The sequence below is a fragment of the Ooceraea biroi genome, chromosome 8 (assembly GCF_003672135.1).
Source record: "Ooceraea biroi isolate clonal line C1 chromosome 8, Obir_v5.4, whole genome shotgun sequence".
NCBI classification, from domain to species: domain Eukaryota; kingdom Metazoa; phylum Arthropoda; class Insecta; order Hymenoptera; family Formicidae; genus Ooceraea; species Ooceraea biroi.
The window spans coordinates 5,151,484-5,176,536 of record NC_039513.1 but is presented as its reverse complement, the minus strand read 5'-3'; the positions used below and the strand labels follow the sequence as shown (position 1 = coordinate 5,176,536).

The 25,053-nt window shown below is 30.5% G+C and overlaps 2 protein-coding genes across 4 annotated transcripts; one reads left to right on the top strand and one right to left on the bottom strand.

Annotated features, from left to right (window-relative positions):
* Positions 1 to 96: 96 nt before the first annotated feature.
* Positions 97 to 3,424, top strand: LOC105279707 (pelle-like serine/threonine-protein kinase pik-1). 2 transcript variants are annotated; one of them, XM_011339651.3, is made up of 4 exons: positions 97 to 326; positions 626 to 1,195; positions 1,433 to 1,872; positions 2,085 to 3,424. In XM_011339651.3, the coding sequence occupies exons 1-4, from the start codon at positions 224 to 226 to the stop codon at positions 2,424 to 2,426; spliced, it is 1,455 nt and encodes a 484-aa protein (XP_011337953.2). In that variant the 5' UTR covers positions 97 to 223; the 3' UTR covers positions 2,427 to 3,424. The 2 variants fall into 2 exon arrangements, with proteins under 2 accessions (XP_011337953.2, XP_011337962.1); XM_011339660.2 differs by having other exon boundaries at positions 189 to 326; positions 756 to 1,195.
* LOC105279695 (scavenger receptor class B member 1) lies at positions 3,313 to 23,284 on the bottom strand. Of its 2 annotated transcripts, none has more exons than XM_011339639.2 (11): positions 21,967 to 23,284; positions 18,081 to 18,180; positions 15,062 to 15,153; positions 14,585 to 14,745; positions 14,122 to 14,266; positions 11,714 to 11,914; positions 8,577 to 8,737; positions 7,563 to 7,849; positions 5,950 to 6,068; positions 5,177 to 5,302; positions 3,313 to 4,891 (listed from the first exon to the last, which is right to left on the bottom strand). In XM_011339639.2, exons 2-11 carry the CDS (start codon positions 18,112 to 18,114, stop codon positions 4,595 to 4,597), a joined length of 1,623 nt encoding a protein of 540 aa, XP_011337941.1. In that variant the 5' UTR covers positions 18,115 to 18,180; positions 21,967 to 23,284; the 3' UTR covers positions 3,313 to 4,594. The 2 variants fall into 2 exon arrangements, with proteins under 2 accessions (XP_011337941.1, XP_011337932.1); XM_011339630.3 differs by having other exon boundaries at positions 22,932 to 23,284.
* Between the last annotated feature and the right edge of the window lie 1,769 nt (positions 23,285 to 25,053).

Genomic DNA, 25,053 nt, shown 5'->3' with positions numbered 1-25,053 from the left:
ATATATAACAATACTGGAGTGGGCAGTTGAGCACTGGCTCGACTGGCGAGGTCATCCCCTCCACTAGACTCTGCTGCTAGCGCCCATTCCAGTATTAGAGTTCAGTGCATGATACACGCTTCATCTAAGTTGCGAGAGGATAAGGACTCTCACTAGAAATTTTTCGTGGCTTCTGTTTGCCAAAGATCGTTGACAATTAATCACGTAATTTTAAAGAAACAACATGGCAGCAACAAAAGATATTATTTATATTTACCATTTGCCATTCTTTGCACGATCGGAGTTCTGTAAAATCATGAACCAAAATGATAAGTGGGAAGAATTGGGTAAGTCCCGTTTTATAAGTTTATATACATTGGTTCATTTATTCCTGTCTCGTCCTATCCTTGTTCACGAACAACTATGTCATTTTGCATATTTACATGATTGTCCTTTTCGAATTACCGGAAAGGTAAAGATAAAAGTATAGGTTATGCAGAAAAAGATTATAGTTGTAAATCTCCAAGTAGAAATTTCAACAGACTTGAAAAAGATCACTTTGCTAAAACAATTAGAGGAAAAGCGGCAAAACCGATATATCTATTAAAAATTAAAGCATGTAGAAGAACTTGATATTTGTTTGTAGGTACCTGGATGAAGTTTGATATGTTAACAATATACAGTTTGAGGAAGGAGAAGAATCCTACCGATAAACTTTTGACGCTGTGGGGTCACTACAACCACACAATAACAGAATTATTCATTTTATTATCTAGAATGCAACATTATCAGTCAATGGTGCCCCTGCTACCTCATGTTGAGCAAAGGTATCACGTGCTCTTACATAAAGGAGAGGCAAATTTACAAAAACTGCAACACAAGCGACTGGACAAGAATACCAAGGATTTAAAGATTGGCACGCAGAATTTCAATCAGCACGCCCCACCAGAGCCAACTGTTGATAAAATATTGAATCAACAGGTAGCACAATTAGCCGTTAGTCCCAGCAATTCTAATAATTTGTTGGTAGTTTCACCGGGAGCTGCAGTTGTCTCCCCGCAAGATACTAGCAGCAATGTCAAGAAACTCAATGAATCGATATTGAAAACAGAAACTACTTTACCACATGCAACCTACAGTGAATTAGCGATTGCCACCAATGGATGGAATCAGCACAATATATTAGGGAAGGGCGGCTTTGGAACGGTGTACAGAGGTATGAACTCGTGGCTTCCTGATTAAAAGAGAAAATAAAAAATTTACATTTAATAAAGTCATAAATTATAAATAATTTTAATTACAAATAATTTTATCTAAATATTAATAGCATTTTTACATTTATCTTATAATGTTACATTTATTTTAATTGACTTCGTAAGTGAAAGTAAATTATCAAAAGTTTCAAGAAGAAGGCTGAGATTAATTGTTCATTTAAATTACCATGTTTACGCAGGAACGTGGAAAAACACGAATGTAGCTGTTAAGAAGATCCAACGGAAAGGGCCTGAGTCGGATGAGAGTTACATGCTTCAACTCCAACAGTCACTAAGGGAAATAAAAATTCTAAACTCGCGCGCCCATGAGAACATCTTGCCTTTGTACGCGTATAGCTTCGGTGGCGAGGCACCATGCCTGGTCTACCAACTGATGCAGAATGGGTCGTTAGAAGATAGGCTGTTAGTGAAACAGAGGAGTAGACCACTAACGTGGATACAGAGGCACGAAATCGGCAAGGGTATCGCATGTGGCTTGCAATATCTCCATACGATTGGTGAAAAACCGCTGATTCATGGAGATATAAAAAGTGCTAATATCTTGCTCGATAAGAACTTTCAACCGAGAATAGGCGACTTTGGTTTGGCGCGAGAAGGTCCTAAGAGAGACAGTATGAAGGCAAGTAATAGTACTAAGTTTAACTAATGTATGTAACTTAGCGTACACGGTCATGTGATTTGTTTGCTCCTTTATTTTAAAATAAAATTATTTGATTTCGAAAGATGAAGTACCAAATGTGGAAATGTAATCTTACATTGCATTATAAAAATATTTAATGTGCAATCTCTAATGAATAATTGATATTAATAATAATTTTCAATCATTTTTAGATCAGCAAGATTCACGGAACTAGACCGTATCTACCTGATGAATTTTTACTTGACAAAAAATTATCGACAAAAATAGATACATATAGCTATGGAATAGTTCTCTTTGAATTGGCAACTGGTCTTCGGGCGTATGACGACTCGCGACCGGAGAAGAAATACTTGCGGGACTTAATTGATGATTGGGAGGATAAAGATCTTCCTTTATTAATAGACAAAAAGGCAGGTGAAAAGGACAGTCAGGTTTTCGGAAATTTTATATCGCTGGGAAAATGGTGCGCAAACAAATTGGCACAAAATCGACCAGAAATGGAACTTGTGTTTCGAAAACTAAACGATTTATGACTCGTGATATGATACATGGTACGGGATCTATATGATGCCTTTTTGAAATTGACCAAGGTTTTTGTACATCGAATTACTTATATACCGAAACAAATATGAGTGCAATCATAACGAGCATATTGTGATACAGTAGTTTAGTTAAATATATTATAAATAATGTATATTATATAGCATATTTTGTCATTATAAAAATTACCAATATTTTTATATTATTTTTATATATACATATGTGTAAATTTTATATATAATGTGTAAATATATATGTAATGTTTATATATATGTGTAAATTTTATCTATACTGGATACAGGATAAAGGTTTAGTTAAAACACGTAGAGATAGAGTGGCTTGAGTTAAACTGAAAAGTCCCTACATCGTTTCGCGTTTTTCACATGGTAAAAGAGTTATTAACTGATTAAGATTAGCAATTTAGAACACATCTCGCGCAGATTTTTGTAGTCTATTTTGTAGCAACGAACGTAAACACGTGAGGAAGGAGATGATAATGTGTCGCTAGTATTCTACTATATCTATTTCTATTATCTATTATCTAATAGGTCAAGCCTAGAACACTCCGCGCGCGAAGTGCGCTCTACTTTGCTAATTCTAATGAATTAATATCTCTTTAATTATTTATGAATCTCGCAAAACGGTGTAGGACTTGTCAATTCAATTCAACCCACTTTGCCTTTGGCTAGTATTATTATATTTATTATATATAGGGACACCCTGTATATAATAAATCATTTGTTCAGTTGTTGAAATGTTTCACTAACAAGTTTTATATATGCAATTATAAAATATAAAATGCATTAATTATACAAATGTATTTTATTATATCTTTATCTGTTTGTAAGATCCAGATAAATGAATAACAACACTTCGTTTACAAACAGTTTTATCACATTCTATTTTTCGACGTATGTCGCAATACTTCATCACTTATTACAAAAGTTACAATTTTGTACATGCAAACTATAATATATGAATAAATAAACTAAGTATAAAAAGATAAAATCTTTTCGTAACTCAGATTAAGTAGAAACTAAGTAGAAACATGTAGGTATTCGAGTCTATTTCTCAGTTTTATTCCTAGCACATTTAATGTTGATTGTTTTTATTATAATATTAATTTTCTTTTTGGACAAATTACACATAATATTCTTATCTAAACGAGTAAGTATAAATTTTATATGAATTGTCTTATATTTTGTCTTGAATATAAAATTTAAAAACTTTTTAAACAATTTTCTACTTTAAAATCTTTTTAATCTATAACTATAATGAAATATGATCAAATCAGCAAAAAGGCACATTTGCCTGTCTGTTACAGTCAAATTTTCTGTGTCATGTATTTTCATTCGGCTATTTTAGTACTTTATCTGTTATTATTATATAAGTAACATCGCCTGTGCGATTTGTGATTAAATCAGACAAAGGGTTAAAGCAATTTTACTTATAATACTACCTTTACAAAACTATTTTTCTTATTGCGTTTGTGATTCATACAACATTGCGGGCCTTACTACTTATTGATGTAATAAAATGTAAATAAATTAAACAGCTAAGCTTTGTATCCCACAATAACTCATAAGTTGTATCAATAACTATTGATCCCATATTACACTATTTAGAATTTTATTAAAATACTATATCGAACATATCTGAGACACAATCTCAAATATTATCAGGGAATATGTAAAATAATATAAATATATGTATAAATCGCGTAAGGCTTATTTTGCATATGTTTATATAATCCCATTGTAATTAATCTGAATACATATGGCATAATGATATAAATGATATAAACGTTTCTTTCACAAATACGTTTTTCGTGGTCAAACTTAAAGCTCAAATATTTATTTTTATGTCTCTTTCTCGCGGCGCACTGAAGATACATAAAAAAAATATATCCATACATTTATTTATACATATATTCATGTCTAAATCTCTTCGCATTAATAATATTTTTCACGCAATCGTTCTCTGGTACTGTGATGTTATGAAAAATATTAATAGCTGCAAAGAGTTTTTAACAGTTTATTGTACAAATTAAATTGTCCCAGACTGTATGTCCACGTCAATAATATGCGGTATTTTACAATAGTATCCCATGTTACTTGATTCCGTGATTACGTGCACAGAACGACGTCGCCATGGCATTTAATTAAGTGAAGAACTCCGTTCTCGACGTCATCTTCTTGATCGTTGGTAAGATCTTGATCGCAGTGTATTGACCGTTGTATAATGGTATTCTCATGTCGGGATTGTCGACGGTTTTAATTGTTTCTTGGTCATGCTGCTCTTGTCGCTTAAGGGTCCATACAATCGAGATCAACGAGATTATTATCAGTGTTATGCTGATTATTCCAAGCAGGTACATGAATACTGTCTGCGCGACTGGTAGTATTTGCAGTGTTAACTTTAGTATGATGTATAGATTGGTGGGCAACGACGGAGTATTCTGAAAGGGGAAGATTTTATTATTGCATAATCTATTCTAATATTGCAGCGTCTGAGAGAGAGAGAGAGAGAGAGAGAGAGAGAGAGAGAGAGACATATATATCACATTGCATAACATCATGTAAATGACGATAGATCGATCTATCGATCTATCGATCACAAACCGCGACTGATAGGTGTAGTCAAAGAAGCGAATTAGAGAGAGCGGTGAAATGTTGCAATCGATGTTGCTTTCACAAATAAACAAGATTTTTATACATCAGTTGCGCAATTACGAATTACTCACCATATCGAACCAGAATAACGGTACTGTGATGCCACTAAAAGCTGCCATCTTAGGGCTGTAACGCAGATGTTGCACTATCAGATTCGTTTGCATCCTCGAGCGCACGTATATGGGCACACCGAATGTCTGAGAAAGAATAATATGTGTTAAAAATGTGTTTTATAAGATTTTTTTATAAAAAAAAGATACAGAGAAAACATGAGATATCCTTAAATATATAAAATTTCGCGATTATGCAATTAGCTTTCATTGTTATTTTATTCGTATAAAAAAATTTGTTTAGTTTTAGCCCGCAAATCGTCACGTAAAAGAAACAGTTTTTTAAATAGTGTCTGGAGTAATAATAATTTTAATATTTTTATTTGAATATTTTAATTGGCAGTAATAATTGGCCATAATGATCTCGTACAAAATCACTTGATTATATTAATTATGAAAACTATGTTAACGTACATTAATTTTTAAATCTGATTATTTTAGAGAGACTTTTTGGACTGACAATTATTAATTGTGATTATAATCTCTAATCTTATTTTATTATGAATTTTGATTCGGTAATATCTTTCTTAAAAAGAAGAATTTTTGCCATTTAAAAATATAACGTTTACCATTCCTTACGATATAGCATATTTACAAAAAATTCCGTTAAAATAATTTTAAAAAAGTAATAAATAATTTGACGATATTCATCACAGTTATACTCATATATTTATATGTATATGCTAAGATTTAATGAAGTTTTGTATCTATTTTGTACATTGTTTGAAATTTACTTGTTGCAATATTGCGTAAGATGCATGCTTCTCTGGATCTGGCTGAAGACCAACCACATCCTCTAGTAAACTCGGATCCGCATCAAGAAAATGTGGAAGTGATACTGCCACTGGAATATCTGAAACAAAAGCAGTGAAAAATAACAGATTCATTAAGTTTCGTGATATCATGGTTTCTCTTAAAGTAATTGCGCGTACGTTCACGGCTATCGACATTGAGGACAGGAATATTACAGTCGCGATAATTTATGCCGATCTCAAGGCAAATGACCTGCGGAAGTAAGACTGTCGCGCAAAGTGATGTTTTAATAACATAATGATTCAATGGAATGTATGAATGTACGTAATGCAACAATGACTGAAAAAAACTCTGTTAATAATATTGTAATGTAACGTGATTGTAACATATGCATATTATTCAGACATATATATACAGGGTGTCCCGGGTTTTAACCGACAAACTGCGGGAGTATATTCTACTAGTGAAAATAAGAAAAAATTCTTATATCGAGTTTGCTTAGAAATGCTTTATTACAAAGTTATAAACCAATATTGAAAAGAAATATGAGATAAGTAACAACGGATTTTTTCACAAAAATAAAAATTATCTACGCAATGATTTAGTGACGCATTTCAAAATGTTGTCCTTGCACATCGATACAAGCTAGATATCGACGTAGTACAGAATTTGTTACAGTACGACATTCCTGAAAATTTTGTTGCATCTCAGTAACTGAATTAGTAATTCGTTGCTTTAACTCTATCTGGTACTCTCCTGTTAGGAAATCTACGTTGATACTCTCGTACGGCAGCTCGTGCATTTCCGTCACAGAATCCGTACACGAAATGAATATCAGTGTATTCCTCATTTGAAAACACTTTTGGCATTCTGATAGTAATTGCTAGTTCACACGACGATTAAAATCTAACAGCTACTGTTGTGAAAGTAACAATCATACTGAATCGTTTCAACATAGTGAACATGAATACATGTGAATACACATAACATAAACATCTTCGACCTTCCAAATTCTACACTATGTTCCGTTGTTACTTATCTCATATTTCTTTTCAATATTGGTTTATAACTTTGTAATAAAGCATTTCTAAGCAAACTCGATATAAGAATTTTTTCTTATTTCCACTAGTAGAATATGCTCCCGCAGTTTGTCGGTTAAAACCGGGGACACCCTGTATATATTTAGACAACTTTTATTAAAATAATAAGTTAAAAAAAGAATATACGAAACAATAAATAAATGATAATAACAATGAGAGTAAAGAGATTACAGTAATTTTTAAAAGAGAGAACCTGTATTACTTTTTGAATAAAATCGATTGTAATAAAATAAGGGTAATAAAATAAGAGAATCATAAAGATAATAAAATATAACAACTGAAAAAAAATTAAAACGAAATCATGATTAAAGGAAAAGTTTCTTATCTTTTTCTTTAATATTTTCATTATGTATTATGTAGTATCTAAACTTGTATGCAATTTAATTATACTATGATTAGAAAGGCAAATATTAGTTTTTTAAGCATAACGTCTTACAAAGCTTGTAAGGTTTCAAGGATGTTTGAAAGGTTTATTAACTCGCCAGAATACATACTGTAGTAACACGGTGTTAGATTAGAAAGCCCTTTCTTTAGACAAGTTTTCATCTTACGACAATAGCATTCATTGTCTGGATTTTGATCAGGTGGATCGGCAAAATCATCTGCGAGTGTGTATAAATATCCTGGTAGGCCTTCTTGTGTTAAAACTTCTTTCTTGAATTTAATTGGTAGCGCTCGGCAAAATGCTTTTCTGAAAACTCTAAAAACCGCCTGCTTGTTTACGTGCGACGGAAAGATGATACCTTCCGTAGCACCCTGAATCTTGTTGCAAACCGAAGTTCTAAAATGCAAAAATAAAAGAAAAATGTTGAATTACTTCTTCAAATCATAACGAAACAAGATGCAGGAAGTTAAGTTAACTGTTTTATTTTATTATAAATTCTTAACTGAATAAATCAAATGTTGATCGATTAATATATAAATTTCAATGTTAAAATAATCAACATGATATAATAAGATATTTTAATCTTTTAAATAATATGAAATATTAAAAAGTTAAAATAAAGCGATTTTAAAGGAATGTAATACATAAAAATTTTAAACATGCATATTTTATATATAGACGCAGAGAGAGAGAGAGAGAGAGAGAGAGAATTACACATAATGCGTCACAAAACTATACAGTAGCTATCATATGTTGGCACTTCAATAGCATTTCCTGGTAGAATATTTGTCTTCGATATTATTTGCGTTTGCACTTATCATTTACACTTGCAATGTCGAAGATGTTTTAATTAAACATGTTGTGTGATTTTTTTTTAAATCTTCAAAGAATTTTCATGAGATGTTTTCAGAAATGTTATTTGGCGCTTGTTATATGTAAGAGAATAGAATAATATCCGCTTTTTGTTTTCCTATTTTCATGCAATAATTTGTGATGGATACAATACAAAAATCTTGTTTGAGTAAAATGTTCGGATAAAAACATACTTGTTCAAAAGAAAAAGATCTTTTTTGCAACATAATTATTAAGTCGGCATTATTATTGCATTCTTACTTGTATTTACCTTTCTTGCATTTCATTGCCTTCCTCTTCGCCATATCCCCATTGTGATAACCCAGGACTGCCATTGTACTTATCGATACTAAGATAACGTCCTTTCTCATCTGTCATATTAGCATTCTTTCGAAGAATTATTGTCACAATGTTCTCACCCTCATCGTACATCTGTAAATAATATGTTAAATCCACGTTTTAGAATATTAAGAAAATTGATGAAATTGACAAAAAGAGGCAAAGAAAAAAAGAAAAGAGAATTTAGCGTAAAAAATCTGATTGTAAAAAATAATTGATCTTTCATGCAACAAGTTTTCAATTATATTTATTATCAGAGTAATTTCTAAATATTTTCTTATTGTCAGTCGATATGTATATGTCTGTATCATATAAGTATACTGTACATTCTTGTAAAATGCTTTTAACATTATATTATCGAAATTCACAAATATGTAAATTTTTATTGAAATAATTTAATCGTGTGAAAAATTTCGTATTTATGCTATAATAAATATATAACAATGCTCCTACAGCACATTAAATGTGCTTACTTTAATAACTTGAATTATTAATATAGCGGTAAAAACTAATTCCGGAAATTGTGCATGTCTTTTGAGACCGCGCTGTACTAAAAAGTCGTTAACGCTAACCTCGTGAACCCTAAAATGAGCATGTGTGAATGGTGAAAGGATCAGCGACTTGCAATAATTGCGACAGCAATTCAGAACGCACGAGTTCGCGACACTATTTCAGTTGCTCTCGTTGTCGCGTAATCAGGGTTGTGCCATACAATATAAAAAATTATACCTATAAAATTCTTTCATGTAAAAAGATTATCGACATTTCTTATTATAAAACAATAAAAAATTCAAAATGTTTAAATAATTTATATAATTTTTATAAAATGCATTGTTTATATTTACACACATGTATACACATATATATAATTAAAAAAAACTAGAAAAATGATGTAGAAACCATCACGTATAAATTATTATATATATATATGTAATATTAAAAAAATACTTAAAAAGAATCTTTACATCTATTTAATATTAAAACTTGTAATATATGAATTTAACAATACATATGAATACACGTATAAAGATTCTTAATAAATTTTAGTATTTTCTTCAAAACATAATCACATTTCATTATATAACAAAACTATTATTGAGCACGCAACGAATTAGTATTTATTTCATAAATATTATTAAATATATAAATATTAATAGTTAATGATCAATCATGTGCAATTCATGTACATGCGCGTGAATTTTAAACAAAACACACATCATAAGTAACTTTTTCAGTTTTGAATTATCTATGTCATTTAATCAAACTGTCTGTTGATTCGGCATATCATTTTAGAGACAAATATAGCTACAGTATTTTACGATGACGTTACTACAAAGGCCAAGTCGCATTCCGCTGGAACTGGTTTTTTTGTGACAAAAGCCAGTTCTTTTTTTTAACTTTGACGATCATACACTGCAACACGACGTAAAACAGTTATCGATATAAATGGCAATTAAGAATGATTATAGCTTCTTTCTTTACAGTATGATTTAAAATAATATCATCAAAGAGATACATATATAAATATAAACGTATGATTTTATTTAGAATACGGTAAATGTGATAAATGCATAATATGATATGATGAACATGACAAGTCAAGTTTGGCATTGCACCGTTTGCAGAACCAGCGTTTTTATAATTATTATAATCCATGCGATTAATACAACTAACGTAATTATTATATCGCTAAACGTAATCCATTTCAAACGATTGATTTTCGTAAACATTCTAGTATTAACATTCTCCATTCGAACGTCCTGCATATAACTGCGAACGTTGGCACATTTTGCGCAAGACCATGTTTAAGTGCGTTCCGCGGAAATGCGTCTGACTGCGGCAACCAGTTTCCGCGCGATTTAGTAATCTCGAATCAGCGCCTACATTTACGATAGAATTAATAAAACGCACCCTTTCCCCTAGCTCTGGACTTCACCCTGACATACACGGGAGGGTCATCGCACTTTTCCAGCACCATTTAGACCATATGCGTTTGAGCACGAGTTCGATAAAAGTAAACGTCGGCGAAACTATAGAATCCGACCCTGTCAAGGAACGCTAAACATTTTTTATGCGCTTATTTGTTAAACTTGGTGTGCAAGAACTGCTGCATAAATTTATCGGTTAGCTAATATGCTCTGAACTGGTTAAATGCGCGTAAAACTATTTGTCGGTGCCGTGATTACGATCGAAGTGCACTATCTCTGTCTTCCTTTCTCTCTTTTTCTAAATAATTAGACTAATACTTGAAAGAAACGTCGATAATTGACGGACAAAATACTCGACAAAGTTAACAAAAATTAATTTTATGATACGCTGTTTGATAAATGCTAATATATTCAAATTTAATAAAGAGAAATAAAATAAATCTTTCTCGCTTTTCGATATCACAAAATTGAAATAATACATTTCTACAGGTTGCTTATATTTTACAAAATACGTCTATTCATATTAGGAATGATATGTGGATATCAGTAAGAAAATTAAGAATAGCGTTAGCGTTTATAAAGTTAATATCTCGACAAAACATTTTCAACAGATATCAGGTGAGTTACTAATTAGTCTGTTAGTGAGTTACTTATTAGAACTTATCAAAAACTTATTACAGACTTATCAAAATTTTTGACACGTTTCTAATAAAGATGACTGATACAATTTTATGGCAACACTAACAAATATGCTGAAGCTAATGCACATTTGTTAATGTTTTTAAACGGTATACAATTATATTGTTGAAAAAGTCACATTGTCAGCTGTATTACTTTAAATAGAAATAATATATGACTCAACAAACATTTCATATTCTAATTGCAATGCACTTTGTAATCAAAAGAACTGTGTTTCAAAGCAGAATGTATTTTGATAAATAATAATATTATAATATTATATAACACATTATAGTATTAAAAAGAGCAAACAATTGCTCTATCTATTTAAAATAAGAAATAATCTGCTTAAATATATTATTAATAATTATTTTATGATCTCTTATTATTAGTTAATATTTTGTATAATATTACACATGTCCATTGACTCCTTCGCTTAAAATATAAAAATCGATTTACTTACCCTGTCCAGTAAACCGAATTTTTGGAAATTGATAAAGTTCGGTACAAGTCCACCAGCCAGTTTTACTAATGAGTCCTCGTATCCCCATAGATAATCGTATACCGAGATATTAAGGATTGGCTTGGCATTCATCATATTCGCTAGCTGTATCAAGGGGTAGTTTACCAAAAATCCGGCGTCCTGTAAAGCTGATAAAACACCCTGCAACACAAGATTTTCATGCAATTTTCATTTGAAATTATGGGAAGTTATACGCTTAATAATGGCATTATGTAACAAAATCCAATGCTTAGCAAATATAAAATATTAAAAAATACATGACACTCCTATTTTTTATTGCATTTTTTCCTAATATTAATGCTTATAGTTTTTTTAATGTCATTTTTAATCCAATTTTATCATAATGATAAAGAGTAAATATATATCATTCTTCAGAAAAATATTTTTTAAAGTTAAACAACTTTTTATGATATCGTGAAGTTTTTTAGTACGTATCTGTTTGACTCATATGAGTTAGAATGGCCTCTTCCGTGGAAGTTTTTATTTAAAAAACAAGAAGAAACTATTACTGTAGAGAAAAACGGTATATCGGTATAATAGTTGTTTCTTTGATTAATTTAAATAATTCATGAATAATGAGTAGAAATATTTAATAGAGATACAAATTAATAATATAAGCCACGTGTATCGAACAAAATAAAACAGTAAGATGAGAAGAAGGTTTCAATCTATATCTATTCAATTCTATTTGCATAAATTCCGCATAAATTTCACGTGAATTTCGCATAAAAATCCATACAAAATGAACATATTTCACTTTTATCATCAATATGTAAGCATTTTACGTGAATGGTTTTAAAATAAAAACAAGCGTCAAAAATCATTATTCGAAACATTATATTTAATATCTCAAATGAATGTTAATATCCCCAAAAAGTTATTGATTAATCAAATACAAAAATTATTATTAAAAATATGAGTAAATAGTTATTTTAAATCATTCAATCTTATTCATCTCAAAAATTAAATAAAAAAATAAAATTTTTTTTAATGTTATTATTTCCTTCCTTTTTTTGCTGAAAACAAATATTTTACTCTGATTCATATAAAAGTAATATAAACGTGCATGTTAATGGAAACAAGTCGCATAAGAACAAGAATGTTTTTTAGTCTAAAAAAATGCATGCGCTATCGAAAAAAAGTGATTACTTATAAGCAAAACAGAATTATGTGACGACGTGAAAACATGTACAGTCATAATTAGATTTAAATTATGGTTTGCATTATCTCGAGGCGTGATAGGAGTCATACTAAAATAATATTCCACGAATGCCATTACCGTCTATTCTTATATGACTGTCGGCAAGATTTGTACATTATACAATACTGATCTAAGAACAGTAATGTTAAACAACACTTGGCTACATCATATTTCGCAGTATATAAATAAATTTTGTTTGAAGTAATACAATTACAAACACTATACAAAATATATTTTACATTAAATTCCAACAGTCAGAAACTATCAAATTAACGATATTATATAATATTATATAATAATATTACATCTTATATATACAATAGATATGGTTTCGTTAACGAAATGTCCTATAAAGTAAATCATATTCTATGCATTTAATTATGTATCGAAATGGTACATATTATTAAGTTATAAAATTTGAAAGATATGTACCGAAAGATATGCACAAATGTTTCCTTTAAAATAAGAAATTCTCTCATTATTAGATATAACACGAAGTAACTTGCTAACTCTTAACTGAATAATTGTTATAGTCCGTAAAGTGAAAACACAATGGTATATAAACATAAGACAGAACATTTAATATTGGCACAACGAGATTTATACGTGATAAATTTGATGTTATAATTATATTGTGTCACTTCATTACATTAATTGTGAACATATTCGTAATGAATGGAGCAGGTATAGCAATATCTGTAACTCAGGATCCAGCAAAAACTGTGAAGCCAAATATAGAAGAGAAATATAGAAGAGAAAAAAGCGTAAAAATTTACATAAATGTCCATACGCAGTGCTTAATGCTAAGCAAATTAGGTACTTTATAATAACGCATTACTTTTTCTCGCAAACATTTTTGTAATCATCACGTTACTATTATTATGTAAATACGTCAATAGTACGTCTTTTACAAGTAAACGAAATAAAAATTTTTATTTTCTATTCTTACTTTGTAAATAAAGTGCTAAGCGTGAATTTTATAACGGCTTAGAGATGATGATAAAATTGTTGATTTTCTAGAAATGATAAATTTGGCAATCGTTACCCTATCTCGTTAAAGAGTTTTATAATTGACTTTGGTGTGTGTGTGTGTGTGTGTGTGTGTGTGTGTGTCAATGTAATAAATTCAATAATTTATTCTGCTTACCAGTACAGGTACATTCGGGACTCTAACCATATCCTTCTTAGGATCACTTATTGACAGTTCAGGAAGAAAAATCACTGATCTTTTGGGAATGTAAGTTAAGGTGCCGTTGTCATTAAATGTTACATTATTGTTTTCGATGAATTCTCTAAAAATGAATCAAATATTTGCATCTTTCTCTCTCTCTCTCTCCTCTTTTATAGACAAAAGATTTATAAGATTATTAATATTTATTATAATATTATTATTATTATTCTATTTATATTATAGAACTTAAGATTTCAGTTTGCTTTCAAATCGCTCGACTTTTTTAAACGAATCGACAAATTGTTTAAAAGTTCCAAGCATTAATATATGCAATTCGCTTTTTTTATTTACTCAGCTTATTTAAAAAGAAAAATTATTTTACTTAATAAAAATATATCTTTACGATAATAAAAGTAAAACTTATATGTTATGTTCTTACTGATAGACATATGGCCCGATTTCTTCGACTTTAAGCTTCTCCTTACCGCTTAGAAATTCTACTGGATTGGTAATATTAAATATGTACACGTTTAAATAAATATCAAGAGGTGGTTTCTTCCACACCGAAAAGAGCATCGAGTGCGGCGTCATTTGTAGATTCTGTGAACATAATATGTTGTTTTATCCAATATGTGTATTTTGCCGTCTGGACATCACTTCACATTTGCAATTACTCAAAATTCGTGAAAGATATTTATGATCTAAAATTATTTTGCCAAAGAGTGTCCTGTGTCATTAAAAATATTATTACAATTAAATCTGTACATGGTATCTGTATATGGTATCGAAGACAACAGACTAATTCATATCTACAAATCGACAATTTTCATGCTTGGATCGTTGTTTTAAATAGTTGTTTCTGCTTTTATTCCAAATGACATTATCTAGAGATTTTCTGTTACTTATGAATACTTACGTATTCCACTATCATGTTTACGGGATCAACGACGTAAATCACATAGGTCAAGGAACTGCACACAACGCCCACCATAAACAAGATAATATATTCTAGAAAAAAAAAAGAAAGTTTCCTTAATGAAAGATCGTGGTTTTTATTGCGACTTGCACTGCTGCCGGTATTCTGCGTAAAATATGAAAATTTATCTATGTAAAGCCTAGAATATGTGTGTATCTTTTTTCATTGTATTAAAATCGACTTATACTGAATATGCAAAGAAATTTCTCATTCTAAACTTTTTTTATCAGATTCATCTTTTGAATATTTAACATATATACTAAATAAACCTGGCGTCGGTTATATCACATTGTCTGCCAAGCTGTTTTTAAGTAGTTATTTTTAGTCTATGTGTACTAAAATCGATTATAGAGTTTGAAATATATAAAAATTATCTATTTTTTTCGCTGTTTGTGAGCTGGAAATTTATTTTTTAGTAAAGTAAATAGTGGAACTTGATGCAACTTAACAAACATCATCATAGAGCATGTAATAGTGATACCAACAATTATTTTCTTGCACTTTATCTACCAATGACAAAAATTCACTTGGCCTGAAAATGAGTTACACTGTGTACTGAAAATGGTACACTCGGCAGGGAACATGTTTAAATAATCCGGAATGCACGGTAAACATTTTAGGCGCTTGCATCAAGATGCGCAACTGACTTTCGATAATCACGCACAGATGCCTGTGTTATATGAAATTTGCAAAAGTACTAAGAAAATATTTAACGTCTTTAACTTTGTTTACCAATTCGCACTTCTAGCACGTGTCAAAAAGAGACGTCTTTCGGCTCATATCTGTCTACCTTCAACTTTGCCTGCTCTCAGAATCACGTGCATTCGTTGAGTGAAATTTAACGCGGTACTATTTTATCATGCATAACTTAGTAATGACCTTTACGCGTCTAAATAATAAATAAGGTCGTCGGTTTGTCAAGGTTCCATTCAATGTTCTGGAGTGCTAAAAGAAATCCCACATTAAATGGATTCCTGGAACGTGAAGTGAACGAAAATAGCATATGTAAAAATATCGATTTACTCGTGAGACATTAAAGTAAATAGGCATCATCTCTTCGTATTACTCAGATACTTATTTTTAATAATTACAACGCTAAAGATTTAAAAAATTTTAAAAGTGTTAACATGTATCTATTATAATTCTTAAAACGTGACTATTAATTTCAGCGCCTTTTTAACTTCTGTTTTTATTTAGGTTAGTTGATTAAAAATATCAGATTCACCTTTATACTTATAGTGTAAAATCTATCTAGTGAGATGCATTCATTGATTAAATACTACCGGAAAAATCTCAGGAGGTTACATAGTATTTATGAAATAACGAATATCATTGACAATTCTCTGTTCGCAAGGTTATATGTACAAGTACAGTGCATTGCAAACATCTTCGTATTCTTATCTTTCTGAGAATCATATTTAAAAATATCTGTCTAATTTGCACTTCAAAAATCTACAGAATATGCTCCTTGAACCTTGGAACGCCATTAATATCAAATTGTTATTCCCCGCAACTTCCACATGTTTATCCTTCCCATTCCTAGTCATCGCTTCGACAAATAAAATAGAGAAATTGCGAAATTCCCTAACGTGTTAAATAAAAATTTAGAATTCCAAGAAAACGGAAACACTGTTTTGTTTTTTAAACAACATTTCAAACATAAATTAAATCCTTAAGTCAATCAACTGCAATAAGTAAAAACAGTCCATTCGCAACCGGCGAATAAATAATTGGGAGAGATGCAGAGGAATGTAACGAGGACAGCTGTCTTGAAGCAAACCTTGAAAGATACTTTTTCCTCTGGAGAAACTATCTTGTCGCTCTTATGATATATTGCACATACTCATGCCTCAGCACGCATAAAATTTATCATGTTCTTTAACTTAGTCCACTTGAAAGTTTGCGACCGGAATGAAATATATTAAAACACTAATGAAAAAGTACGTTTAATTCACATATAATCTGATAAACTTGTTTCTTCATAAAATTCTCACGCCTTTTAGACTGCCATTATATCTCTTAGGCTTCTCATCACTAGACTAAGAAACATCTAATTGACTGTCTAACGTATAATGCGAATAAAATGCAAAGTATGGGCCATCAAAGAACATAAAGATCACGCCCCGAGATATGGTAGAACTGTGGTAGCAGCTTACCTTGGCACGCATTCCATATTATCTGTAATAAGGTGTAATAAAGCAAGTCAATCAAGGTCATCATCTTCGAATCTTCAATTTGGACAGATGAATGACGCTGTTACGAACATTCGGACGGTATTGACCGCTACAGTCGATTTTATGATCATGGACTGATGCGATTGCATAAGTATTCTTATGCACACATAATTAATCAAACTCATTGCGGCTCTGTTATAACTATATTGCGAACATATTTTCTTTTCGGGTTTTAATAAATTTATCATCGAAATATATTATACCCGAATATTATACAATCAAATGAAATTATGATCTGCACCTACATACATACATATATAATCTGCAGTATAAATGTAATTATAATTACAGCAATTTGCGTAAATTTATATTTTGAACATTCAAACTATCGCGGCTTTTGCAATATTCAACTGCGGAGAAACATTCGGTTTCTCGGCTCTTTTTCCGTATTAGGATAAATTAATAAAAGAGTTAACAAAGATTTAGTTGTTTGATATTTCTGTAAACTAAATTGTTCTTCCAAAACATTTGTAGTAAAATACATAAGCAATATAACAAGTTTGATGATAGCCAAGTATAAGATAATCTAAATTCGTCTTTCAGATAGTGCAATATGTCAATGTACGTATTGGTAACAAGTTTTGCAAATTATAAAGTGATATAAAGTTCATATATCGCACATCACAAATAGTTCCACATGAATGACGTCTCGCAAATAATTATCAGTAAGCGATCGGACCCTTATATTATAAATCATAAAAAGAAATAAATCAGGGATTACTCACTCTTAAATTGCTGCAGCGCGATTGTGGACTTCATGGTTGTGACCCGATTCTTCCCGCTTTATCGTTTAAGTTTTTCTTTCCGTCGCCTTGACTAGAACCTCTGAAATGAATATAAAATCTTGTCATGACATAAATTGGGAGTACAAGTAATCAGCAAGTATTAGCAAGAATTAACAAGACAAGGTTAACGATACAACTCATGTATAGAAAGACTATGTCAAATTGAATATGTTCATTTAAATGTTCGTTACATCTTCAAGTATTTTTGTAGTACATTAAGAAAGAAACTATTACGACTGCATTACTAAAAATTAACAGAATTAACAAAGAGAAATTTAAATTAAAAATTTTCGGCTCCTTTTTCATCAAATTTATTTCGTGCGTTTTGCAACGAAAATGCGAACATAACATTCTACGTTAACTTCTTTAATAAAGCATATAAACAAAGAGTGAAAGAAAGAAAAAGAGAAAATTGAAATTATTAACTGCGCAAATTAATTCGGTGCTTTCTTTGAAGAAATTGAGCTTTTACTTATTTTCATTTTTTCATGAAGAGATTTGTCAATAGACAGCTCTTTGACAACTGTCTGCCCAATAGACACAGAAAAATGTTAGAGGCGACAAGATAAAGGCCAATATTTCAATATTGACATACATATTATTATTATTATTTAAATAAAGGCTCAATTTCTTCAAAAACCAAATTAATTTGTGCACTTAATATGAATAATCATATTTAACTTTTTTACTCAATTTATCGCGTCGTATCATTTTCTGTTGACGATTCATTGTCGTGATTTATTATAATTAAATGATGTTTCAAGTTAGCTTATCGCAATTATTTATTGTGAAAAATTTATCTAAATTGGCGTATTTGTTTAATTTTGAACAATCTAATTTATGTGTGTGTATGTGTATATGTGTGTACAATTTGTGTATACGATATCGCGCTCGCGCATATACGTGGACGTATGACCGCGCGACACCGTTTATTCGTGGTGCAAGCAAGCTTAAACGCCGTTCACCGCAAGTTTGCCGATGCTATTAGCACGTTGCTCGTGTTTGCATGACAGTCACAGTTGTTCCCTTCCAGGTGAACTTCACGGACATTTTTTCCTACCAGTCTGTCTCTCTGACTTGCGAGCTGACTCACGAGATGAAGATGTTAGAGCACATCAGTACAAATGAAGATGTTCATTGGGCAATTAATAAGCATAATCTCATTTCGTTTGCATGTACACTTTTTTGATGACATTAATGTCTTGAAAAACGTATTACGTTGCTCGTTTCAAAGCAATCTCTAATTTTGTCTCATTGTTAGTAACAAACATTTAATAAAAAAGATAATCATTGGTCGTAAGATAATTACAATACGATTTATTCTGATTGTTGTTGCTCGCGAAATGCGTATTGTTTTTTCTAATGTCGGAGATCATGCACGTAGCAAATTATGAAGATCATCTGCGTAGATAATAATTACCTCCCAGCAAGTTGCAGTATTAACAATCTATTGAGTAATGGCATCAATAACTGTCATTCATAACTTGTGTATCGCAAGGATAATAGCTCGATAACAAAGCACGTGTAAAAGATCATTAATTTATGTCATGCATTTCGCTTAAACTATTGATTAACAATGAGGCTTTATTCTTGCACGCTAGTTAAGAGCCGTCACTAATTATCAATCGGACAAATGATATTTGTCAATGAACTTTTTTCTCGTATCACGTCCGGAATCGTACTATGGAATATTCCGAATTTCTCGGTTTTGCTTTCCGATGAAATTTATTTTCTATAATTATATATAAACGACCTTAAATTATTACATTTCCTTGGCTCCTTACAATCAGTTACCTCTCTTTATCATTCTTAAACACTCGATTGTATTATGTAATGAGTCGATATTTTATTTTCTATCAGGAGCAGACTATTTGAACCATAAGTCAAATGATAACCCAAGCACTCACTCACGATTATACGTTCTGACATTTTTTGATAAATACATACAGTATAATCGTTGATCTTACATCACACCCATCGGAAGTCACTTCCGTTTTAGAAACATTCTAGATCATACTACGCTATTGATTGCGATAACGCTACACTAATCAGTTTTTATTATGCGTATTTGAGTACTATTTTTCGCTGATTTAATACTATATCTATCATTTACTTATGTATAACTGCGTATTTTAACGTGTAAATAACAACAAACACATGCAATACGATAATTACGAAATATAATAACGAGGCTACATTGATGATTCTGCGTAAAATATTTGTTTTTCATTCTCAAATTAGACTAAACAATATCTTATCGGAGTTCCAATATCGAAAGGTCTCTAACATTTACTTATGATATTTTATCTCTTTCGATATAACGTAAGTTTTGATAAATTCGAAGTTTACACGCGTATATTACACGTGTCGTTACGAAGGCATATATTAAGAAATGTTGCAATACATGAGACCAGCAAAAACGTTCAAATGCTGCGAGTGATTTTAACGCTTGTCAAGACAATATTCTCAACATGGTTGCAAAGGATCTTGCGTTGATATCTACATTATTTTATTTCTTAATACTACGTAGAAATGTGTATACTTTTTATAATTTTGTTACAAGGTGATCATTTCGTGCATTAACATATATAAAATTTAATCGCTTAAAAAATGTATTAAAGTGTTATTAATTAATTAAAGTGTTATTAATTAATAAAAGAAATTTAATAAGTGAAAAGTAAATAAATAAAATAAAAGCTATAATATATAATATAATATGATCACGTTAAATCATTTGTAATAATCATAATTCATTTGTATGTATAAATTTGTATTATATTAATTTGTATTAACATAATTCATGGATTAAATTATTAAATAATTTTTACGTTTATAGATTTTTCAACGATAATTTTTCAGCAAAAAAGGGATACATGACAAAAATAATTGTTTATCGTTACTTAAATTATGTTTGTACTTTATATCAAGATCAACTTTTATACAAAATGATTAACAAAATAATATATAACTTTTTTCTCTGTGCTTTATATTATATTTAATACAAAAGTAACTATACAAAACTACGTTCTTATCTCCACTTTGCCTATAAAAGTAGTACTTCAAATATAGACAGAATCATGTCAACATCATGACAAGATCTTGATATATGTACTACAGTCAAAGTCAAATGAAAAAGCTGTCCGACACCTTTCTAAATCATCAAATATTAAGTTGAGACGTAAATATATATATATGCAAATGTATCTCTGAAACCGAAGTAGCTATAATTAACAGTAATTAAGTGTGTTGTGAACACACACATATGCGCATATATGTACAATCTACGCTATTCATATCATGGCTACTGTAGGAATATTTGAGTAATATATAAATATAATTGCGAACTGCAAATTAGATGGGCACTTTGCATTAACTACATATGTACAGAGACGCGAAATGTAAAACATCCCTTTTTTTAGATCTTGTTAAAGAAAATATTTACAATTCCCTCCCCCCACAAGATTATATCTGTAAATTTACAAAAGACAAAACTTACATCAGGAATTATCTAAAATTTTGATTAATGATTGCGCGCAAGTTATTAATAATATAATATAAATATTAAAAATATTGAAGATGTAGTTACAAATTGGAATCTTAAATACGAAAGAGACTCAAATATTTATGATCAAGTATTCCAAGACATTTGCCCAATGAGTTTAAAAATAAAGAAATTTTGTTATGACGATGTCGTTACATTATTAAACGCATGATATTTCCTAATAGCTGCCACTGCGAAATTTATTCACGTAGCATCCAGTTTGACATTTTGTTTGCTAAGTTTTTGTGTTAGAGAGGAATTCATCTTCAACTCAACATCACTTACCCTCAACTAAATTGTTTATAATGTTAAGAGCATAGATTTTTCAATAATAAAACTTCATCTTTGAACAGGAATCTGAAATACAGAACTATTCGCTTTGCATGTGATTTACATCTGAAGTTATGCTATAAGATAAGACATAAATGTAATCATATTAAATGTTCAATTGACATAATTAGAAAACATTTTACATGTTTAAATTAACATGTAAGAAAGAGTTTTACAATGTACAAGTTACTATAATGTACAAAAAATTACGTATTTACGCACTGCGTGCAATTATAGATTAGATAACATATAGTATTTTACTTTTTTTTCTCTTTCTTTTTGCTCTTCCTCTATCATTTGTTTGTTTCATTTATGTAAACAAAAATAAGCATATAGAAAGTATGTTTTGTATCTTTATGCACAAGAAACGTATCTATATTGAATAAAAATCTAGCACGTAACAAATATATATATATGATAATATTCGAGATATAACAAACGCCCCTTTGCCCTTAAATTAAGTAATACTACTAGTCTGACGGATAATTATTTTTCAATTTAATAAAAAATAGATATAATTATATATGATATCATTTTTTATTTTTCTATCATAAAAATATCCTAAATTAAAGAGTTTTTATGACTTTTTTTCAAATTTGTCTAATTGAGGATGAATTAGAATCTTATTAAGATATATGTGAGAACAGAAATATAATAATTAAATAAAAAGTAATATTATAAATTATCCTTTCAACTATATGTATATATATATTTTTATAATTAATCAGTCTTAAAATTTCGAAATTTTGAGAGATATTCAATATTCGAAGATTTTGTTGGAATTTTTTTGGAATAACGATTTCAACTCATTTCGTCGATGATACATATATGAAAAATTTACTCTAAATTTATTGTCAATTCCTGTGTAGCAATTTTTTAGGAATGTTTACTGAATTTTATTAAATTTTTCTACAATGCACCTGTCGTTCGTTGCAAGGGATTCACCAGGTCGAAGGAAGTCCCAGTGGAAGTTTACACGGCGACGTCACCCTCGCGCGCGTCGGAGATGAGAACCACTTTTCACAATTATTTTTTCGTGTAACTGCGACAGGAAGACTTAGATACGATAAACAGATACGATACGATGATCAAAACCAACTGCTGAGACACCGTTCACTTTGAGACTCGAGTGGAGAATTTCGAAAAACGGTACGGAATTCTAAGGCTACTCGCCGGTTATACATTCAGCGAGTTCCCGCTGCCGTTGACATAGTCTCCCTCTTTCTCAATATATTAGTGCGTACGTGTTCTATGTGCGGTCCCCTTTATACTGTCGCGTTCGCTGAGAGCAATCCCCCAACTATAAGACCCTCCTCTTCAGTCCAGCACAGCCTCCGGCTCTGATCGCTATAATGACTGCTCGTCATGAATTGATAATATGAATCTCTAATCGTCGTCGTAATCGAACAAGATATATAACTAGATAGATAAACACTGCGAAAACATTCATTAATATCTATAAAATTAGATTACTCAAAATCTTCTTTCATTCTTTTTACTAAAACCACATTTTATTTAGAAACTCAACTGTGAAATTAAAATTCTTAAAAGTAAAGATCTCAGAAATGTATCGCGCGCGCGTGGAGTCACGACATTTGAAGTCTGTATCAGATTATGCATTGCAAATTAAAACTGAGATTTGGAAATTGGGATTTGATCAATTAATATGTAACGGGCAACGTTGTGATTGATCAAATTCCGATTCTAACTTACAATCTCAATCTTTAATGCGTAGTTTGATAATGCGGATTCAATACTTAACACATTGCCACCCGTAGTTTTACGTCGTTTTTAAGTCTTTTTAGCTGGTTGTCGTTGACATAGTTTTTTATATTCGCTCCCATTTTAATAGCAGAACTCTGCGGCGTTCAGCTACAGACTTTTGGAAATTGTAGGCGGTCGGCGTCCAACTAAGGCTCTCGTGTCAAAACCGCCGGATGCAAATGTGTTAAATTACGTAATTACTTAATCTTAAACACTTAAATTACTTAATGCATCGTTTATATATGAAATTGTAGCGCAAAAAGCGGAAAATAATGAGCAAATCCCATGCAAATGTCAATTGCTAAACAACTGTCCAATCTCAAGCGGAAACCTTTGCATTTCGATCATTGGACATGTGTCTTGTCTTCTTTTTCTTTCTTTTTACGTTTTTTTATTGTTGTTAAATATAGTATCAGATCATAGAGACCTCAGTGCAAATCACATTTCTTGATCATGTAAAATCAAGAGTCATGAAGAGTCCTAAGAAATGCAGTCCTCATAATATGAAAACAAGTATCTGTGTAATTACCATGTAATTTAATTATTGATATTATCGATTTAATCAAATCGATCAGGTTTAACAGAAACGACTTTGAACGTTTGACTTCATCGACTATTGTAGCAGTGGCAAATTAAAAATGATAGGATAACATTCATTATCTCACAGACGTCATGCAGACAGTCGTTGAGTAAGCGAAATTTACGCTATTTTACAGACGCAACGAGATAACAAATGAGTGTTGTTGCCAACAAAAAATAGATATAAAAATTCATATACATTAAAAATCAGTGTATATATATATATATATATATATATATATATATATGAATCTTTATAATATATTAGCAATAAAGCAATGTAAAATGTTAATTAATTAGTCAAATTTCTGATCTCGCTAAGAAATGAAATATCCTTCAGTGAGTTTAAGTTACTTAAGTTATATATACATTAACCTACTAAATTAAAAGTTTCTATAAAAGTTGCGCGTATAACTATGGAATGGTGATTAACGAGATACTTCTAAAGACCGACCCTGAAAAGTAGCTGAAAAATATTGTTTAGTTTTTTTGTGTGCATGAAAAAAAAATGGAAAAGTTTTTATGGGAAATCTGAAACTTTCAAAGACCAAATAATCTAACAATTTTTTATTAAAAATGATTCTGCCTTTCGTTTGCAGTGTCTTTTAAAGGGAACACATAAGCAATTTCATTGAGTTGGTTGACGTGGTTCCAGCCCCCATGGTGATAGTGACATACTAAGCACGAGGCTCTCAAAAA

Bases quoted from the DNA above. Each gene is read 5' to 3' on its own strand.
- LOC105279707 (XM_011339651.3), top strand. From the start codon at position 224: ATGGCAGCAACAAAAGATATTATTTATATTTACCATTTGCCATTCTTT. The intron at 1,196-1,432 runs GTATGAACTCGT...ATGTTTACGCAG, and splicing joins CTTTGGAACGGTGTACAGAG to GAACGTGGAAAAACACGAAT. The intron at 1,873-2,084 runs GCAAGTAATAGT...AATCATTTTTAG, and splicing joins CTAAGAGAGACAGTATGAAG to ATCAGCAAGATTCACGGAAC.
- LOC105279695 (XM_011339639.2), bottom strand. From the start codon at position 18,114: ATGAAGTCCACAATCGCGCTGCAGCAATTTAAGA. The intron at 15,154-18,080 runs GTGAGTAATCCC...TTTTTTTTCTAG, and splicing joins CGCGCTGCAGCAATTTAAGA to AATATATTATCTTGTTTATG. The intron at 14,267-14,584 runs GTAAGAACATAA...ATTCATTTTTAG, and splicing joins ATCGGGCCATATGTCTATCA to AGAATTCATCGAAAACAATA.